The sequence below is a fragment of the Urocitellus parryii genome, chromosome 5, assembly GCF_045843805.1.
Source record: "Urocitellus parryii isolate mUroPar1 chromosome 5, mUroPar1.hap1, whole genome shotgun sequence".
NCBI lineage: Eukaryota > Metazoa > Chordata > Mammalia > Rodentia > Sciuridae > Urocitellus > Urocitellus parryii.
The window spans coordinates 61,600,823-61,620,818 of record NC_135535.1 but is presented as its reverse complement, the minus strand read 5'-3'; the positions used below and the strand labels follow the sequence as shown (position 1 = coordinate 61,620,818).

The window sequence follows — 19,996 nt, the reverse complement described above, 5'->3', positions numbered from 1 at the left end:
ATGAGTTAATTTGTTTGATATATATACCTGTAGGTTTTCAAATCCTCCTTTTTCTCCATTAACATTGACACATATTAATGAACCACTGGAGCATTTTCCCAGACTTAAATCTTATTCTCTTTAAATCCATATTCCACAAAGCTCAAGAAGAGTTTCCCTCATTATTGACCAGCTGCTTTTAGGTACTCCAAAGTGTTATCTCTAAGAATACCTGTGACTCACCCCTCTGGATTTTAATTGTCTGTCCAAAGATTTGACTCTCACTAAATTGTAAACTCACTAAAGACTATAGTTATTTATTAATGAATCTATTATACTGGGAAATTTATATAGGTAGCTGATAAAATTCATTAAATTTGAATAAATATATCCAGAGGTATAGAGGAGTAATTTTGGAGCACAGTCTGTTTTGACGACTTCCTTCCTTTTATATATTTACTAAATATTCCCCAGTAATAATTAAAACAAGATAAAATATGAAGAATTCAGTTGAGGGAGAGAGTATTCCCAGATGTTTGCAATTATCTATTTCCCATTTTAGTTCTCTGAATAAGGATCCAGCAACCTGTACTCTCTCAAAGCACTCCACAATGCCTGGCATGTTCAAAATACAATTTTCCAAGTTAACACACATAATGAAGGTTATTTATTTCTGCATCATCATTATTATTCCTTCCTCTCTGTGTAACACCTGCAAAATATTTCCTCAGGTTGATCATTTAATAACCATTACACAGGTGAACTTAGTCATAAAATAATTTGATTTATTGATTTCTTCATTTTGAGGATTTCTTTTTGTTTTGTTTTCAGAATCTGTATCTCTTTATTGAAGTGATCTTTCGTTATCTGTATTTACCTCACAAATCAGTTTAACCATGAACATTCTAAATTCCTTCTCCAAATTTTCTTTCACTGTAATGTTGATAGATTCTGACTTACTTTGGTTTATTTGAGGCAATTTGTTCCCTTGCTTTTTCATGTTGTTTGTATGTCTACCCATCTAACAGTTGATTTTGAAACTGTAGGGTTCCTACCTTGTGAAACTATTGTGTCCTAGAAGATTTCTTGTACCTCACAGTTTTGGGGGAGTCAGATAGTAACAACAACAGATGCAAACAATTCACAGCATTATACAAAATAGCTCTTGCACCTAAATCTACAATCTTGATTGTTACAATACTCAGAAATAATATGATCAGTCATGGCCCATGGTAAAAACAGTTAATTTACATAGGGTTTCCAATTTCATGTGATGACCAGAGACTGAACAACAGAAGTGACATAGGATGTGAAAATTATGAGGAAAAACAAAAATAGAGGTAAAAATTTAAAGAAAAAATGAAAGAGAGAACAATAGAGGTTTGCTCTTTGCAGAGAAAAAGAGAGAGTTGAAAGAAAACAATAAGTGAGAAAAAGGAAATAATAAAAGTAAAATAACAAAATAAAAATTTTTAAAAATTAAAAGAAAGATAAAAGAAAAAAATACAGACTAGAAATAAAAGTTTAAAAAGTAAAATCTATATATACTAATCAAACATCTTAGTCTTTGAAATATTTATCCCTGAAAAATAACTGCCTTCAAAATAAAATAGTAGGAATGAAAAGAAAATGAGGATATATGAATAAGTACAAGCATCCAGTTAAAGATAGAGTTCTTCAACAGGAAAAGAAGTGATGGGCTGTAGAATAGGGTTTTTAAATTCAAGAGGTGAGTGGGGGCATATGCAAGGGGGACGAAGGATGTGTTTTTAAGAGTAGAAAACCTTAAAAAATATAAAAAAACCCAAGAATTTTAACAATAGAAGTTAAAGAGTTAAAGGAAGAGTGAGAGAGTGGACAATAGAGTTTGGCTATTGGCAAGAAAAAAAGAGAAGTAGAAACAAAGGAAAACTGACTTGTGAAAGAGTCAAAAGGAAGTCAATCCAAAAATATACTAATCAAAGACTTAATCTTCCAAAAAAAATACAGAACACAAAAAAAGAAAAGAGATAAAAAAAAGCTTCCTTAGGGAAATGTTAAAAGCTAAAAAGAACAACAGAGACAAATATGTATATGTACAAATGCATAAATGTCCATCATTTGTCAATCAATACACATTCAAAAACAAATCATAACAAAAACAAAATAGCAAAATAGTCAGTGAATCGTTTTATTTATTTATTTATTTTGCCAGCTTTCTGTGCCAACTGCCTTTCTGTTTCTCAGCTTCCCTTCTCAGTGGGATGATGTGAAGAGCTCTGGAAGATGCTGGCAGCTTGACTTCCTGAGTTTTGTTTGGAAGTTGCACAATGTATTACTGCAAGTGAAGCTCTCAGGGGCGGGGATTTGGTCTGTATTTCTCCAGATGTTTTTTATGAGGAGGTTTTGGGGCATTAATGAATCAACATGCATCTAGCACTGCATCCCACTACTCTCCACAGGGCACCACCCATGGGATGAGGGAGTCTGTCCATTGAGGGTTCTGTTTTTCAGGGATACGAAGGGTTTTTTTGGTTGCTTTTTGCTTCCCAAGGGGGGGTTTTCAAGCACTGAGCTCAGTCACTCCACCTCCGTTCAGTTTCTGCTTTCTGCTGGTTCTGTGTGCTATTGGATCCTGGTTCAATTGGAGGGGTAGATAGAGGCTGAGGGCTTTCTCTATTACCACTGATCTGTATTACCACCAGGCAAAGCTGTTTTTGGAGCACTGATCTCTGTCACTCTTGGTTTCTCCCTGTTGCAGATTCTGCTCACTGCCAAATCAATGGAGTGGGGAAGGGGGACATGGGCTTTCTCTGGCCTTTCTGATCTGTATTGTTCGCAGACAAAATGGTCTCCATGCCAGAAAATCTCCTGATTTGCTAGACTCACTTTAGAGCTCACAGTTGACATCTGCTGGATTTGTGTGTTGGTTTCTGCCTTGAATTCATAAATATAAGCTCCTGGTCTAAGTTTGCACAACTTTCTCACAGACGTATTTATGTTTTGAGCTCCTTGTGCATGGCTGGCAGACCATGAGTTTTAGGTACCAGTTTACTGGGCCAATAGCGTCTGGGACTTCCCCAGGCAGGCTGCCCACCTTCGATCCTGGGGTTCCCCATACCAAAATATTCCAACACTTACAGGTCTTTTCAGACCTTGTATTTTACCCCCAGCCCCAACTCCCTCCTGAACTCAGCTCCAATTCAGTTCCTTGGCCTTATCTGATGTGCTCCAACTTTCCCAGTGTTCAAGGCTTTCAGTTTGATATTGATTATCAGTGGAGCGTTTTTCCTTTTCTCTCACCTCCTGGAGAAGTAGTTTCCTCACTGTTTGAGTCCTGAGTCATGGAGCTCTGAGAACCAGGATTTGTTTGGATGGTATAATAAAGTATGGAAACATTGTTCAACACTATGGCATACACATTGATTTGGTGAAATAAAATTATATTGGAGATGAGTAAAAGAGTTCCTTGTTAAAAATTCTTCCCTAACATCCACAACATCTCCCATATTCAGGACTTTCAGGATTAATGATGTCTCAGAGGGGTAAAAAGTAATATTTGGCAAGGGTACATTACCTGGCAAAAGCTACTAAGCGTATTTTTGTCACTTTCAGAAGAATAACGTTACTGATTACAAGAGGTATGAAACAAACAGCCACAATACAACTCTTGGAACAGAAATAAGATTCATAGAATAGCATTTTTCTTCTCTAGAAGTTTTTTAAGAGCCTCTTTGACATCTTTGTTTCTCAGGGAGTAAATCAAAGGGTTCAACATAGGTGTGACTAGGGAGTAACATAAGGAGGCCACTTTGCTCAGTTCAGGAAACCTGTTAGGGGTGAGGTACATGAAGAAGACAGCCCCGTACAGCACACTCACGACTCCCAGGTGGGAGCTACAAGTGGAGAAGGCTTTCTTGCGGCCCTCAGTGGAGCGAATCTTTAGAACTGTGGACACAATATACATGTAAGAAACAATAATGACTATGATGGTTGGCAAGATAATGATGATAGATAAGGTAAAAGAGACCATTCTGTGGACAAAGAGGTCAGAACAAGATAATCTCTGAAGTGGGCGAACATCACAGTAAAAGTGGTCAATGGCCCGAGAAGCACAAAAGGATAAAGTAAATGTCATACTGGTTTGAAGAACTGAGCTTACGCAGCCACAGAAATAGGACCCAGCCACCAATTGAGTGCACAGATGTGCTGACATCTGAACAGAGTAGAGGAGTGGGTTGCAGATGGCAATGAAGCGATCATAAGCCATGGCTGCCAGGAGAAATCCCTCTGTCACAATGAAGAGTGCAAATAGAAAGAGCTGGGCCACACAGCCTGCAAAGGAGATGGACTTGCTTTCAGTCCAGAAGTTGCTCATAGCCTTGGGTGCAATAACAGACGAATAGAAGAGATCAATAAAAGACAGGTTGCCTAGGAAGAAATACATTGGTGTGTTCAGCCGGGGGTCAGTCATGATAATGGCCATCATCCCAACATTCCCTAGAAGGATCATGACATAGACAAGCAGAAATATCAGGAAGAGGAGAAGATGGAGCTCATAGCGCACCCTGAAGCCTATGAGAATGAAGTCAGTCATTTCTGAGTGATTGCTTGTTTCCCTGTCACCCATGGAAGACACCTGATGAGAGGCATAAGCAAAGTAAACAAATACACTCTTAGCTTTGATCTTAGCATTATAAATCATCTGTACAAGATTATTCTGAAATCATTGTTAATTTTATCCTTGTAGAAAAACTGTGACTTAAATAGAATTTGACTAAGTGATTTTTGAATCGAATTTCTTTTTCCCTTAACTTCTTAGAGTGGCAGGATTTTTTTTTTTTCTGTGCATGTAATAGAATTTCTACTGAAACATTTTTCACATTTGAAGATACCACTATCTACATATTTCCCCCTCTGGTTTACATAATAATTTTAGTATCATAAAGCAGTAACAGGAAGAGACAACAATTAATTGATGAATTTCATTCAGGAAGCACTTTAGGTACTCTGGATTTGGAGATATCGGGGTCTTTAGTAATCACATTTAGGAAAACCTGTGAGTTTGATGTATAGTACTAACAGATATAAAGAAAGTGACTGTATTTTTAAATTATTTAAGACATTCAATTGCATTTTGTAAGTCATGGAAGCTGAATTCTATACCCACTAAATTTGTATACCTACTAAAATAAAAGGTGGGCACAACCAATTACAAATATGACAATTGCTCACCCAGATGCAATATCAATAGTGTTTCATTAAAAAATAAATTGCATTCCCTTAGCTCACAGTTCATAGTTCTTTATGAAGAGGTCCTCAGAAGAGTCACTTTAGAAATGTACATGGAACAAAATACGCAAATGAGGGAAGTGTTAATTGAATTCTTATGTATCCTGAATTCATCCTCAAAACTACCATTAATTGGTTAGACAGCTTAAGTAGATTTGAACTCCTTGTATTAAGAACATGGTATACTTTTTTCTTTCCCTTCAGGATTATGTATCATTCCGTATGGACAATAGTAATAGCAGCAAATATATATAAGGCATTTTGACTATATCAGACACTTTTCTTAAGGTTTTCATAATAGCTTGTTTAATCCATGCAATAATAATATATGGTAAATACTTTTATATTGCCATGTATATAGGTAAGGTATAGAGAAATAAAGTCTGTTGAAATTCACCTGCTGGGTCAGCACTGTAGTTCAAGGCTAAGAAAATTGTCTCCAGAATCCATTCTCCTAATCATTCTTAATGGTTTATTAATACTATTGCCTTTTTAAAAGGAAATCTTTCTGTTTCTTTACTTGACTTCTACTGGTGCTTTCATGTTAAAGGTTCCTATCTTTAAAATAAATTTCCTAATTTTCTCATCTGGGTCAAAATAACCTCCCAAGGATAATAGATATTATCACCATATTTTCATATTAAATATTAATTATTTCTCACATAACAATGTATTTCTTAAGATAGGACATAACTTGTTCTCCACATATTGTCACCATGATACATTCTGTGCCTGGCAAATGGCATATCTATAAATGTTTACTATGTAGTTAAAAGCTGAATAATAATTGAGCTTGCAGAAAGCAAGGAAAATGAAATACTGTTGCTGTCAGCATGGGTTTTGGTTTAGGACAGATTTAGGTTCTCACTTCCTGAATGAGACCTTGAGAGAGTTCTTTATTGTATAGAGAGCATTTGTGTAGTGCTCCTTGTTGTGCAGAGTACTTAAACAGAAAAAGGCAAATAGGAGCAATAAAATTCTCAAAGTTTTCTTGTGGATACAAAATCATGTATGAAGACAAATCATTTGACACCATATACAGCAAAATATTCAATAAATGTAGCCATGATTCCTTTTATTGTAATTTCAAAAACAATCAATACTGAAGCAGTTGAACAGTAATAAAATGCAAATGGGCCTTTGAGGCTAAACCATTCTATGTTGAGAGAAAGAATCAGAGAATTTTTTAAAGGTTTATAGAAAATGAAGAAATCTATGAGCAATGTAATATTTTCCCTGAGAAAAAAACAGGACAAATAGAAAAATGGCATGATGTGTTATTATAATTCAAGACAGTTTTAAAAATTAAAAATAAAATGTGCACCAATCCTATCAAAAATTAAGTATGCAGACTACTTTATTATAAAGAAGAATGATTTTAAATTAGGTCATACTTTATGGTCTGGGGAGGTGTGGCTTACTTTAATAGTGAAAGAGAGCCTGAGTAGTTATGAAGTTCTGAAAAACAGTACATTTTATTTGTCTTCCTTTAATTTTGCCTAAATTCCTTTAATTTCCAAGGTTTATTCTTATGAAACTCTTTCAAATATCATGCTTTAATATTACTATTAAATATTCATTATTCCTCACCTGATAACAATTTCCTTAATATCAAAATCAACTTGTTCATTGTATATTTATTATCAGCATAATGTTCTGAGTCTGGAAAATGGCAAATAATCAATACATATTTATTGTATAGATAAAGTATATCTAATTAGCATGCAGAGTCAGAGAAATGTTTAATAAATCCATATCTTAAATATAATGAATGTTATAACATCATAAACATTAGTAAATATATGGCTTAAGACATTTTATCTAGAAAACAACGAGTTTGTGGTTAATTATTTGCCAAAAGCTCAAGTGTTTAAAAAGTTATTTTTTACCTTGTGTTATTTGGTAGTTGATCAGATCTATTAAAGATGAAGCAGTGGAATCCAAAGTTTTCCTTTTTTTTAATTCTAGAAAAGGCAAACATAAAGTTAATTAATTGCTATGTCACAACTACAAGTACTAGAAAATGATGATTTTGATATAAAATGAACCAAGTCCATGAGGACCATAGAGACTATAGATTTTTAAAAAGAGAGAGCATAAAAGGACTTAAATAATACAAAAAAATGAGTGTTAGTTATCTTAGTTTTAAATTCCTGCCATACAGAAATGTCACCTATTTTTCTCATCTGTATTTTTTAAACTTTGCTTTCCTTCAGTAGTTGATTTCTTGAGAATTTATGTAATCTTTCTCAGGAGAAAATCAAGGTGAATTTTCTAAATAACGCTCTGCCAAAACTGAAATGATAACAGGATCTATATTCTATAGTTACATAAAGTGAACCTCAAGAATCAAACATCAGAATAGCTTCTCTCCTGCATTCTTAGGTGCTCATATAATTTTAAGGAAGGAGAATAGATTGTCGTAGATATGTAAGTAGAGGTTCAGATTCCTAAACCATCTGGAATCTAATAATCTGCCAAAATATCAGCCACAATTGTTCTTAAGGGTTTTGGATTTATTATAACAGTGTAACTTTTCCCAATAATTGCAGCATTGAGATTTATCTTGCCTTCTGGGAGACAGTCACCTTTGGGAGAGAAGGAGATGTAAGTCAATTATTACATGTCTAGGTTCCAGAACCAAGTCCATGAGGACCATAGAGACTCTAGATTTTTAAAAGAGAGAGCATAATAGGACTTAAATAATACAAAAGTTTCCCTCTTTCCTTGTGTGAATGCTTAGATAGGAACCAAAAGTGTGTTTCCATTTTAATTTTTACATTGAAAAGTAACATTTTCAATTTAACATCATAACATAATTTTTGATAAACAAATTTAAATAGATATAGAAAGAGATATTATATTTCATAATAAATTTTAAGGGAATTTTTTTGTCTTACTTGTAAGTCCCCAGTATGCTTTTGATTTCGTTTCCCTAGCATCTGAAAATATGCAACATATTTTTTTCAAATATTTGTTGGCCACTGTTATTTCTTTTCAGAAACATCTGTTTAGCTCATTTGCATACTTTCTGTTTAGGTTATCTGTGTTTTAGGTGTTAATTTTTTTGAGTCTTTATGAATATTAGATATTAATCTCCTCTTGGGGAGTAGCCGGAAAGGATTTTTTTCTGATTCTGTAAGATCTCTGTTCATGCTCTTGATTGTTTTCTTTTCAGTGCAGAAACTTTTTAATTTAATGCCTGCTAGCTTTATTTATATCCATAGGTTACTAATGACATCATTTGTACATATTGTTCAGTGTATCACTAGGCAGGTTACAGGTTTAGCAACATTATGTAGCTTATTCCTCAGTTACATACTAAGTTGCAATGTGCAATACTAGGAGCTTTTTAGAGCTCTCAAGAGAGTCCATTGTATAATGTTTTTACTGTTATGTAGACAAGTTTAGGCTCAGTGATACATTGTGGTTGTCTAACAAGAGAGTTCCTTTATTCCCAGGAGCTGAGTGTCTGAGATCAAGGTCAAGGCTGATAAGACTCTAACAGAGATCTTCCTCATGAAGGACATTACTCCAGCAGCTAGGCATTCTGTTATTAGTTATCTTACTAGTACCTAGGAGAAACTGTAGAGCATTCTTAGGGTGGAAAAAGGGTTTCTGTTACCCTCACAGCCCCCTGGGAGTTTGCTCACCAGAGGAACAATTCTCTGTATATTTCCAAGGTCCGAATACCTACAATTTTTAGTATTATTTCCTAAATTTTAGGCATCCTATTGAGAAAATCATTGCTTGTGCTTATATGTTCTACTGTTGACACTTATATTTCTTCTAGCAGTTGTAGAGTTTCTGGTCTAATTTCTAGCTCTTTGATTCAAATTGAGTTGACTTTCATGCAGAGAGAGAGAGAGGGATATATTTTCATTTTTCTGTATGCATATATCCAGTTTTCCCAGCACCATTTGTTATAAAAAGGGATGTCTTTTCTCCAATGTATGTTTTGTGCCTCTGTCAAGCATCAGATGACTATTTCTGTGTGAGTTTATCTGTGTCTTCTATTACAATCATCTGTATGTCTGTTTTTAGAGTAGTACTACACTATTTTTGTTACTATACTTCTGTAGTATAATACAAAGTCAGGCATTGCTTTTTTGCTTAAAATTGTTTTGGCTATTCTGAGTCATTTATTCTTCCAAATGAATTTTGGAATTGTTTTTTTCCTAATTCTGTGAATAATGCCATTGGTGTTTTGAAGGGATTGCATTGAATATGTACATTAGTTTTGGAACATTGTCATTTTAACCATGTAAATTCTGCCCACTCAATAACATGGGAGATCCTTTTATCTTCTAAAGAATTCTTCAATTTTGTTCTTTTTAGTGTACTATAATTTTCATTGTAAAGGTCTTTTAATTGCTTAGACTTATTCACAGGTGTTTTGTTCTATTTTATTTTATATTTTGAGGCCATTTAACATATTATTTTCTTAATCTATTATTAAACAGAGTCATCATTCATATGTAATAAAGCTACTGATGTTTGCATATTAATTTTGTATCCTTTCACTTTGCTGAGTTTTTTATGTGTTCTAGAAATCTTGTGGTAAAACTTTTTGGATTTTCTTAATATAGAATCATAACATCTATAAATAGTGATAATTTGACTTCTTCCTTTCCTGTTTATATCACTTTTATGTCCTCCATGTGCCTAGTTTCTTTGGCTAGAATTATAAATATTACATTGAATAGGAGTGGTGAGAGTGAACATTCTTGTCTGATTGCTGATTTTAGAGTAAATACTTTCAGTTTTTCCCCATTCAGTATAATGTTGGTTTTAGGTTTTCTGGACAATGTTAGGTAAGTTCCTACCTTCCCAATTCATTTCAGTCTTTTTGTCACAAACAAATGCTGGATTTTCCAAACTTTTTCTGTATCTATGGAAATCATCATCTGATTCTTGTTCCTAACTGTAATTACATGATGGATTACATTTACAGATTTGCATATGTTCAACCAATCTTGCATACCTGGAATGAAATCTACCTGATCGTGGTATACAATCTTCTTAATGTAGTTTTAAATGTAGCTTGATAATATTTTCTTAAGGATTTTTTTTAAGTTTTGCTCATCAAGGATAATAGTCTGTATTTTTATTTCCTTAATGTGTCATTGTCTGGTTTGGGTATCTGGGTGATACTGGCTTCTGAAAATAAACCTAAAGGTTTCCACTCATTTCTTTTTCTTTTCTTTCTTTTTAAAAATTATTTGCTCAAGACAATACAATGATCTTGACATATCATACATTTGATTAAAATGGAGTATGAATTCTTATTTTTCCATGTGTAAAGTCACTAATTTCTATGAAAATTACTGTAAATTCCTAGCTACTAGTTCAGCCTCTCAGTATTTATAAATCCTATACTATTGTTAGCTACTCTCTGACATCTACATTTGCCTCTGGAATGTTATTTTACCTCAAGTTCATTTTCCACAACATATAATATTAGTTATAGTTATACAACTAATATGTACCTTGTACAACATATAATATCAAGAATCTTAATTAATTTGCTTTTAAAAATACAAGATAGTGAATTTTAGAGACTTCCTAAGAAAGTGATGATTTTTTAAATAATGAAGAAGAGTTAATTTTTTTCTTTGAGTCTGGAATATATTATTCACATTGAGTGCAACTTTTAAAAGTACTATTAGAAATGGGACTAAGATTAAGTGTCTGCATTTAACATAAAAAGAAAGAAAATAAGGTCCCAAATAAATATTCAAATGTTATACCTCAAGGCTCTAGAAAAGCAAAAATGAACTAGTGTCAAAACCAGTAGAAGACGGTAAATAATTAAGACCAGAGCTGAGGTTAATTAAATAGAGAATTTAAAACAACAACAACAAAGGATCAATGCAACAGAATTGATTCTTTGAAAAGATAAACAAGATAGATAAACTCTTAGCCAAACTACTCAAAAAAGGAGAAGTCTCTAATAAAAAAATTAGGGATCAAAAAGGAGATAACTCCTCAGACATTTCTGAAATCCAGAAGATCATTAGAAACTGTTTTGAAAATGTAGACTTCACCAATACAGAAAATCTGGAAGACATTTACAAATTTCTAGACATGTATGAACTACTCAAACTAAACCAGGAAGATATAGACCAATATCATGCAATAAAATTAAAGCAGCAACTAAAAGCCTTCCAACCAAGAAACTACCAGATGAATGCTCAGCTGAGTTCTATCCACGTTTAAAGAAGACCTCAAATTATTCAATAAGATAAAGGAGGGAATACTACTAAATTCATTCTATGAATCCATTATCACACGGATACCAAATCAAGACAAAAGCACATTGTGGGAGGCCATCCTTGCAGGTGATTGATTACCTCCCTGGCTGGGCGAGAGGCACTCAGACACTTCTTTGTGTTAAGAGCTTTCCCCACTCTTCTTGTGTCCGAGGGCTTGTGTGTGTGGAGGTGTGCCTGACCACAGCCCCCGAAGACCCAATCTTCTCACCTGACCTTGGGACACTGCCTCCCTTAATCTTCATTGGATGAGATTTTCCCCAGAATTTTTGGTTCCCCAATAAAAGTCTATTCTCTAGTGTGTTCTTTCTCTCTGTCTCTTTCTGGCCTCTTTGGTAAACCTTGCTACTTTAATGGGTAATTAGAGGCTGGGGGTATGAGAAGCCATCCTGGAGCTGGTTTAAGGTATTAGAGTCTGTGTCTTTAATTCATCTCCCTTAGGATTTCCCACATAGCCGAACCTTCACATATATAGTCTGTGCTGGCCATGGGCTAAAGCACATCAAGGAAAGGAACTACAAAGCAATATCCCTGATGAACACAGATGCAAATATTCTTAATAAAATATTAGCAAACCACTCCAAAACACATTAAGAGAAGATGGTAGAATAGGGAAGATTACATCCTTGGCTGCTTCCTGGTGTGAAACAAAGAAAGAAGACAGGCAGCTTCTCCACAAAGTGGGTCTGGGGACTTTACTGGAATTCAAAACTGGACATTCAAAGCAGACCAGGGACACAGGAGGTTAGATATAATAAAATAAGGGAAAAAATCCCCAGCAGCCCAGCCACTTCTCTGGCTGGACCAGACGCAGTAGCCAGAGTGGTTCCTCCATGAGCATAGTAGAGGGAAAAGAGAATGAAAGGAACCCATATTTTGGGGAGACCCCAGGTGTGTCTGGGTAGGGAGTGTTTACAGACCAGGGACATTGCCCAACAAAACTGAAAGATATGCTGCAGAATATCGATGTACAGGGAAAGAAGCTGCCATTACTCCAGCCAGAGTGCTGGGCACAAAGGAAGGAACAAATTTGCAGCCAAAGCGGGGGTGGACAGAAGCTGGAAAAACCAATTTTTGGCAAACTTGAGTTTTCCACTAAACACAGGCCCAGTAAATACACACTCTGCTCGACATAGAGTGTGCTTAAATGACTAAAAGAAAATCAAACTTGGAGAGAGGTTGATATAGGCAACAACTCGTCAGGAAACCCACTGGGCTCTACCCTTCCCCCTCCAATCTAACTGCTTGCAGGACCTTGCAGGATCTGGCCAGGATCAGCACAGCCATAGTGGTAGACATACTTTGGAAACTGAACCCAAGATCAGTAAATATGGGGTCCAGAATTGACATAGGGGAATACAAATTGGCTCCCCCACCACACCAGTGAAACCAAGGGGAGATTCATGGAGTAAAATCTTCTAGCATGGACCAGCAAGTACTGGGTGCCTGAGGTGCACTGGTTTAAAGTCTCAGACAAATTGGCATCCAGTGAAGAGCCTGGAGCCTGCCTAAGCCTAAGTGCTACCTCCACTATTCCACCTATGGGATTATCTCTTTCACTCCAGCATCCAGAGGGTGGATCATCATTTAACAGGTGACACCCACCTAACACTGCTGAGAAGGGAAGCTGAGAATATTTTGAACTCCAATGGAGATAATTCTTTAACTTTTCATCAAGACTTTTTTCTTATTTTGCTTTTTTAAAAATTCATCTCTCTATTTAATTGTGAACTTGATGGTATATGGACATTATACATTTTAATGTTTGTTTGTTTTTTCTCTCAATTCCAGCATTTTTGAAGCCATTTATTTTTTATTGATTCATTTTTCATGAACTAGGATGTTTGGTTGCTAAATTTTAGTTTTGTTTTATATTCTTTTATCTTATTTTTAATTTTTAAATAACTTTTACCTTATACATATTTTCCCCCTACTTATCACTTTTCCTTAATTTTCCCTCTTATTCCACTAATAGTCTATCTCTATTATTCTCTTTTTAACTCTTCATTTAATCTTTTACTCTGTCTTCTTTCCTCCTCCCTCATATTCATCACATCTTATATCACTCTGTTGTCTCCCTGTCCACCATTTGAAACTGAAAACCCTTTTGTAAACTTGCTGCTTTTATTATAGGCAATAATTGATCATATCATTTCTGTTTATTGTAATAATTAACATTGTAGATGTCATATTAGGAACTATTTGATTTAATGCTCTATATTGCTTGATTTGATTGTTGTAATTATTTGTCTCCCCCTAAAAAGTGAGGTACTGGAAACATTCAAGATCACTATAAGCCCATTGGGTAGAAACCAAATTACCTCAGATCCATACTGTTAGATGAGTAGACACAAAAACAACATGAAAGAGCAACAGAATAAATAGCCTCAAGCAAACCAAGATACCTCAATAACAGAATCTATCAACATTATGGTGGAAGAAATGTCAGAGAAAGAGTTTAGAATGTTCATAGTGACTGATGACAAAGTAAAAAATGGTAAATAGACTAAAATCAGAGAGAAAATACAGGAAGTAAAATATCACTTCAAAAAGAGTCAGAGGTTCTGAAAAAGAACAAGCAGAAATCCTTGAAATAAAATAAGCAATAAACCAAATTAAAAATTCAATATAAAGCATGAGACCAACAGACTAGACCACTTGGAAGAGAGATCCTTAGGCAATGAAGACAAAATACACCATCTCAGAAACAGAGTTGGCCACAGAGAGAAGAAGTTAAGAAACCATGATAGGAACTTCCAAGAACTATGGGATAACATTAAAAGACCAAATTTAAGATTTATTAAGATATATGGAAACAAAGAAATATAAACCAAAGGAATGACAATTTTTTTTCAATGATATATCAAAAAAATGCCCCAAACTAAAGAATAAAATGGAAAATGAGCTACAAGAGGCTTACAGGACCCAAAATGTAAAAAATTACAACAGACTTATATCAAGGCACATAATAATGAAAATGCCTAGCATTCAGAATAAGGACAGAATTCTAAAGGCTACCATAGAAAAATACCAGATTACATATAGGAGGACAATATTTCAGATATCAGCTTATTTCTCTACTCAAACCCTCAATGCTAGGAGGTCCAGGAATAACATATAGCAAACTCTGAAGGAAAATGGATGCCAGATAAGAATCCTATATCCAGTAAAAGTAGGCTTCATATTTAAAGATAAAATAAAAACCTTCCACGATAAAAGTTAAAAGAATTCACAACTAGAAAGCCTGCACTACAGAATATTTTAAACAAAATATTCCATGAAGATGAAATGGAAAAAAGTGAAAACCAGCAATGGGAGAAATTACACCAAAGGAAGAGACAATCAAAGGAGAAATTAATTCAAATAGCCAGAAATAAACCCAAGTGACAGGGAATACAAATCATATCGCAATAATAACCTTGAATGTTAATGGCATAAACTTACCAATCAAAAGACATAGACTGGCAGATTGGATTAAAAACAATATGATGTCTCCAAGAGATTCACCTCAGAGGCAAAGATATCCACAGAGAGAAGGTAAAAAAGAATGGGAAAAAACATATCATTCACATGGGTCATGTAAACAAGCAGGGATTTCCATCTTTATATCAGGCAAAGTAGACTTCAAGCAAAAATTAGTCAGGAGGGACAAAGAATGACATCTAATACTGCTTAAGAGAATTATACATCAACAAGACATAATAATAATCATAAATATCTATACCCCAAACAATGGAGCATCAAAAACAAACAATGGAGCATACAATGGAACAAACAATCCCTTCTTAATTTCAAGAATCAAATAGATCACAACAAAATAATACTATGTGACTTTAACAACCTCTCTCACTACTGGATAAATCCTCCAAAAATAAAAATAAAAATAAAAAATAAAAAAAGAAACTATAGAATCAATATCAATAATTTATAGTATATATATTATATATATAATATTTCATTCATCAATGAGTAAATACATTTCTTCTTAGCAGTGCACAGAGTATTCTCTAAAATAGACTATATCTTATGCCACAAAACAACTCTTAGCAATCACAGACAAAAAAAAAATAACAAAAAACAGAGATAATACTCTGCATTCTATCAGATCATAATGGAATGAAATTAGAAATAACAATGGAAAAAGAAGTAGAACCTACTCTAACACCTGGAGACTAAATGATATTGTGTTGAATAATGAATGGATAGTTGAAGAAATCAGAGATGAAATTAAAAAAATGAATTAGAGGTAAACGAGAATTGTGATACAATCTATCCAAATCTCTGGGCACTATGAAGGCAGTGCTAAAAGGAACATTCATTAAATTGAGCTCATTCGTTAAAAAAGAGTAGAAAGTCAATTAATGAATTACCCAACATTTCATCTCAAAGCCCTAGAAAAATGAAAAAAACAACACCAAAAGCAGTAAAGTTAGTAAATAATTAAAATCAGAGCTGAGATAAAATTGAAATTAAAGAATCAATTCACAAAATTGACAAAACCAAAAAGTTTGTTCTTTGAAAAAATAAATAAAATTTATACACACTTAGCAATGTTAATGAAGAGAAAGAGAAAACTCAAATTACTAAAATTAGCAATGAAAATAGAAGTATCTTGATGGACAGTGCTGAGATACAGAAGGTAATTAGAAACTATTTTGAACATTTACACTCCAATAAAATAGAAAATCTTGATGACATCAACTGTCATGACTGGCACTGTCAAACTCACTGTACCAGCAAGGGGCAATGGGAGATTAACAAAAACACATACACACAGATATAGGAGTAGCTGAAGTTATGTGGAGTGCTGCTCTGCCCGAGCAGATGAAGAAGCAATATTTCAAGAGCCATTTTAGCATGTTTTATTTACATGTCTCATAATCAAGTTAAAGACTATAGAAGAATAAATCTTTGTGCTCAAGAAAGTTATAGGGCTAGAAACTTTTCCACCAATTAATGTGCAATGTTAGGAGCTTTGAGCAGCACTCAAGAAGAACATGATCTGAAGTTATTGTTAAGTGGGCAGGCTCAGGAATAGTAGCACTGGTGAAAACTGTGGTTGTCTTGATGCTCAGAATTCCTCTATTCCTAAGAGATATGTGCCTGAGTTCAAGATCAAAGATGATAAGACTCTTGCACAGAACTTCTTTGAGTGGAGCATCACCATAGCAACTGGGCATCTTGTACCCTTGCAGAGAAACACTCCCAGGCAGCAGACATGCTACAGCCATGAAGTCATCAGAGACCCTCCCCCTGACCTGCCCATACCAGTCACTGCCCTCCCATTCTCTGTCATCACTCTCCACAATAAAAAAATTTCTAAAAACATATTACCTGCCCAGACTGAATCAGGAGGACATACACAATTTAAACAGATTAGTTTCAAGCAATGAAATAGAAGATGCCATCAAAAGCCTGCCGACAAAGAAAAACCAAGGACAAGAAGAATTCTCAGCTGAGTTATAAAGACCTTCAAAGAAGAATTAACACCAATAATTCTCAAATTATTCCATGAAATAAAAAAGAGAGAATTCTTCCAAATTCATTCTTTGAAGCTATTATCACCCTGATACTAAAATCAAAGAAAGGCACATCAAGAAAGAAAACTTCAGAATCAATATTCCTGATGATCATAGATGCAAAAATTCTCAATAAAATTCTGGAAAACTTCACACAAATGCTTACTAAACAGATGGTGCACAATCAAGTGGGGTTTATTGCAGGAATACAAGGTCAGTTGAACACATGGAAAACAATAAACATAATTCATCACATCAATGGATATAAGACAAGAATTATGAGACGGCCTACACTAGCCCTAGTGGGACCCAGGCTCACAGTAGGCCCAGGCCCATTCCTGAATTGGCAGGGCAGACACCCACCAGAGCTTAGCCTCTGGCACAGGACCACCCCTCTGACCAGCAGACTTCTGCGGAAGGTGAGTCCCAGCCCAGACCTCCCATACCAACTTGCGCAGGCCCCAGGTCCAGGTTAGGTCCGAGTTCACCTCCCCCCACCTGGGAGCCTAAACCTAACTAATTTTCATCTTGGAACACTGCAGTTATCACCATAGCCTTCCCAACACAGTAGCTCCTAACTTTTTGACAACAGATAGGGCCTAGAAGCAGCTGCATCTTGGAGCAGGCATCCCAAAGGGAGTGTGAGGTTCACTCCTACAGCCCCATCTCTGTAAGACATTGTTTCCAGCTTAGGGCACCTTAACTATTTTCTTGAGTTACCTCTGCTAATGCCACCACCAACCTTAGATGCAGTAGCATACACTGAGGAACACTGGCAGGGTCTGGAAGCCCAACATCATGGTGAGGTACAGACAATCTGCACAGGTACTACAAGAATTTAGGGAAGAAACTGTAATATCTCAGATCCACGCTGCAAGAAAGGAAGACGCAATGACAACATGAAAAAACAAGGGAGAAAAAGGGCCCCAAACAAACCAGGATACTGTAATTACAGAACCCATGGACAGTGAAGTTAATGAAATGTCAGAGAAGGAGTTCAGAAGGTTCATAATTAAAGTGACCTGTGAATTAAAGAATGATGTAAATGAGGCAATACAGGCAAAAATTGATCACTCCAACAAAGAGATGAGAGCAAATACAAGTAGCAAAAGATTACTTCAAGAAAGAGACAGAGGCTCTGAAAAAAATATAGTCAGAAATCCTTGAAATGAAGGATACCATAAGTCAAATAAAAAACTCAATAGAAAGCATAACCAACAGACTAGATCACTTGGAAGAAAGAAGGTCAGATAATGAAGACAAAGTATACAATCTGGAAAATAAAGTTGACTACAAAGTGAAGATAGTAAGAAACCATGAACAGAACATCCAAAAATTATGGGACAGTATCAAAAGACTAAATCTAAGAGTTATTCAGATAGAGAAAGCCCAAAGTTTCAAACCAAGGAAATGCACAATCTCTTCAATGAGATAATATCAGAAAATTTCCTAAGCATGAAGAACAAATTGGAAAACCAAATACCAGAGGCTTACAGGACACCAAATGTATTAAATTACAAGATATCTACACCAAGGCACATTATAATGAAAATGCCTAGCATATAGAATAAGGAGAGAATTTTAAAAGCCGCAACAGTGAGGAATCAGATCACATATAAGAAGAGACCAATTTGTATCTCAGCATATTTTTCAACCCAGACTCTCAAAGCCAGGAGATCATATACCAAACTCTGAAACATATACCAAGCTCTGAAAGAAATGGATGCCAACCAAGAACCTTATATCCATCAAAACTAAGCTTTAGATTTGATGATGAAATAAAAATTTTTCATGATAAACAAAAGTTAAAAGAATTTACAACTAGAAAGCCTCCATTACAGAACATCCTCAGAAAAATATTCCAAGAAGAGGAAATGAAAAACAATGATAAAAATCAACAAAGAGAAATATTGCACTAAATGAAAATCTAATCAAGGGAGAAACCAGGTCATGTTAAAGACCAAAAATAAACAAAAATGGCTGGGAATACAAATAATGTCTCAGTAATAACCCTGAATGTTAATGGCTTAAACTCACCATTCAAAAGACATAGAGTAGCAGATTGGATTTCAAAAAAAGACCTACCAATATGCTGCCTCCAAGAGACTGATCTCATAGAAAAGACATCCACAGACTGAGGGTGAAGGGTTGGGAAAAATCATACCTATCAAATGGACTGCAGAAGAAAATGGGGGTTTGCAGCCTTGTATCAAATAAAGTAGACTTCAAACTAAAGTGAGTAAAAAAGGATAAAGAAGCACACTACATACTGCTCAAGGGAAGCATACATCAACAAGACTTAGCAATTATAAATATTTATGCCCCAAATAATGGAGCATCTATGTTCATCAAACAAACTCTCCTCAAGTTCAAGAGTCACATAGACCATAATAATTTTGGGTGACTTTAACACACCTCTTCCATTACTAGACAAATCTTCCAAACAAAAGTTGATCAAAGAAACTCTAGAACTCAATAATGCAATCAATAATTTAGACTTAATTGACATATATAGAATATTTCATCCTTCCATGAGAGAATACACTTTCTTCTCAGCAGCACATAGATCTTCTCTAAGATAGACCATATATTATGCCACTGGGAAACTCTTAGCAAATATAAAAAAGTAGAGATACTACCCTGCATTCTATTAGATCAAAATGGAATGAAATTAGAAATCAATGATAAAATAAGAAATAAAATCCACTCCACCACCTGGAGACTAAATAATATGCTACTGAATGAACAATGGGTTACAGAAGACATTGAGAAGGAGATTAAAAAATTTTTAGAGGTGAATGACAACACAGATACAACATATTAAAATCTCTGGGACACTATAAAAGCAGTTCTAAGAGGACAGTTCATTGCATGGAGTTCATAACTTAAAAGAAAAAAAAAAGCCAACAAATAAATTACTTAATATTACATCTCAAAGCCCTAGAAAAAGAAGAA

General features: G+C 34.8%; 1 protein-coding gene across 1 annotated transcript; it reads right to left on the bottom strand.

Moving 5' to 3' along the window:
• Nucleotides 1-3,646: 3,646 nt before the first annotated feature.
• Nucleotides 3,647-4,653, bottom strand: LOC144249031 (olfactory receptor 9K2). The gene has a single exon (XM_077799295.1). The coding sequence runs from the start codon at nucleotides 4,586-4,588 to the stop codon at nucleotides 3,647-3,649; it is 942 nt and encodes a 313-aa protein (XP_077655421.1). The 5' UTR covers nucleotides 4,589-4,653.
• Between the last annotated feature and the right edge of the window lie 15,343 nt (nucleotides 4,654-19,996).

Excerpts from the sequence above, each read along its gene's own strand:
- LOC144249031 (XM_077799295.1), bottom strand. The coding sequence starts at position 4,588 with ATGGGTGACAGGGAAACAAGCAATCACTCAGAAATGACTGACTTCATT.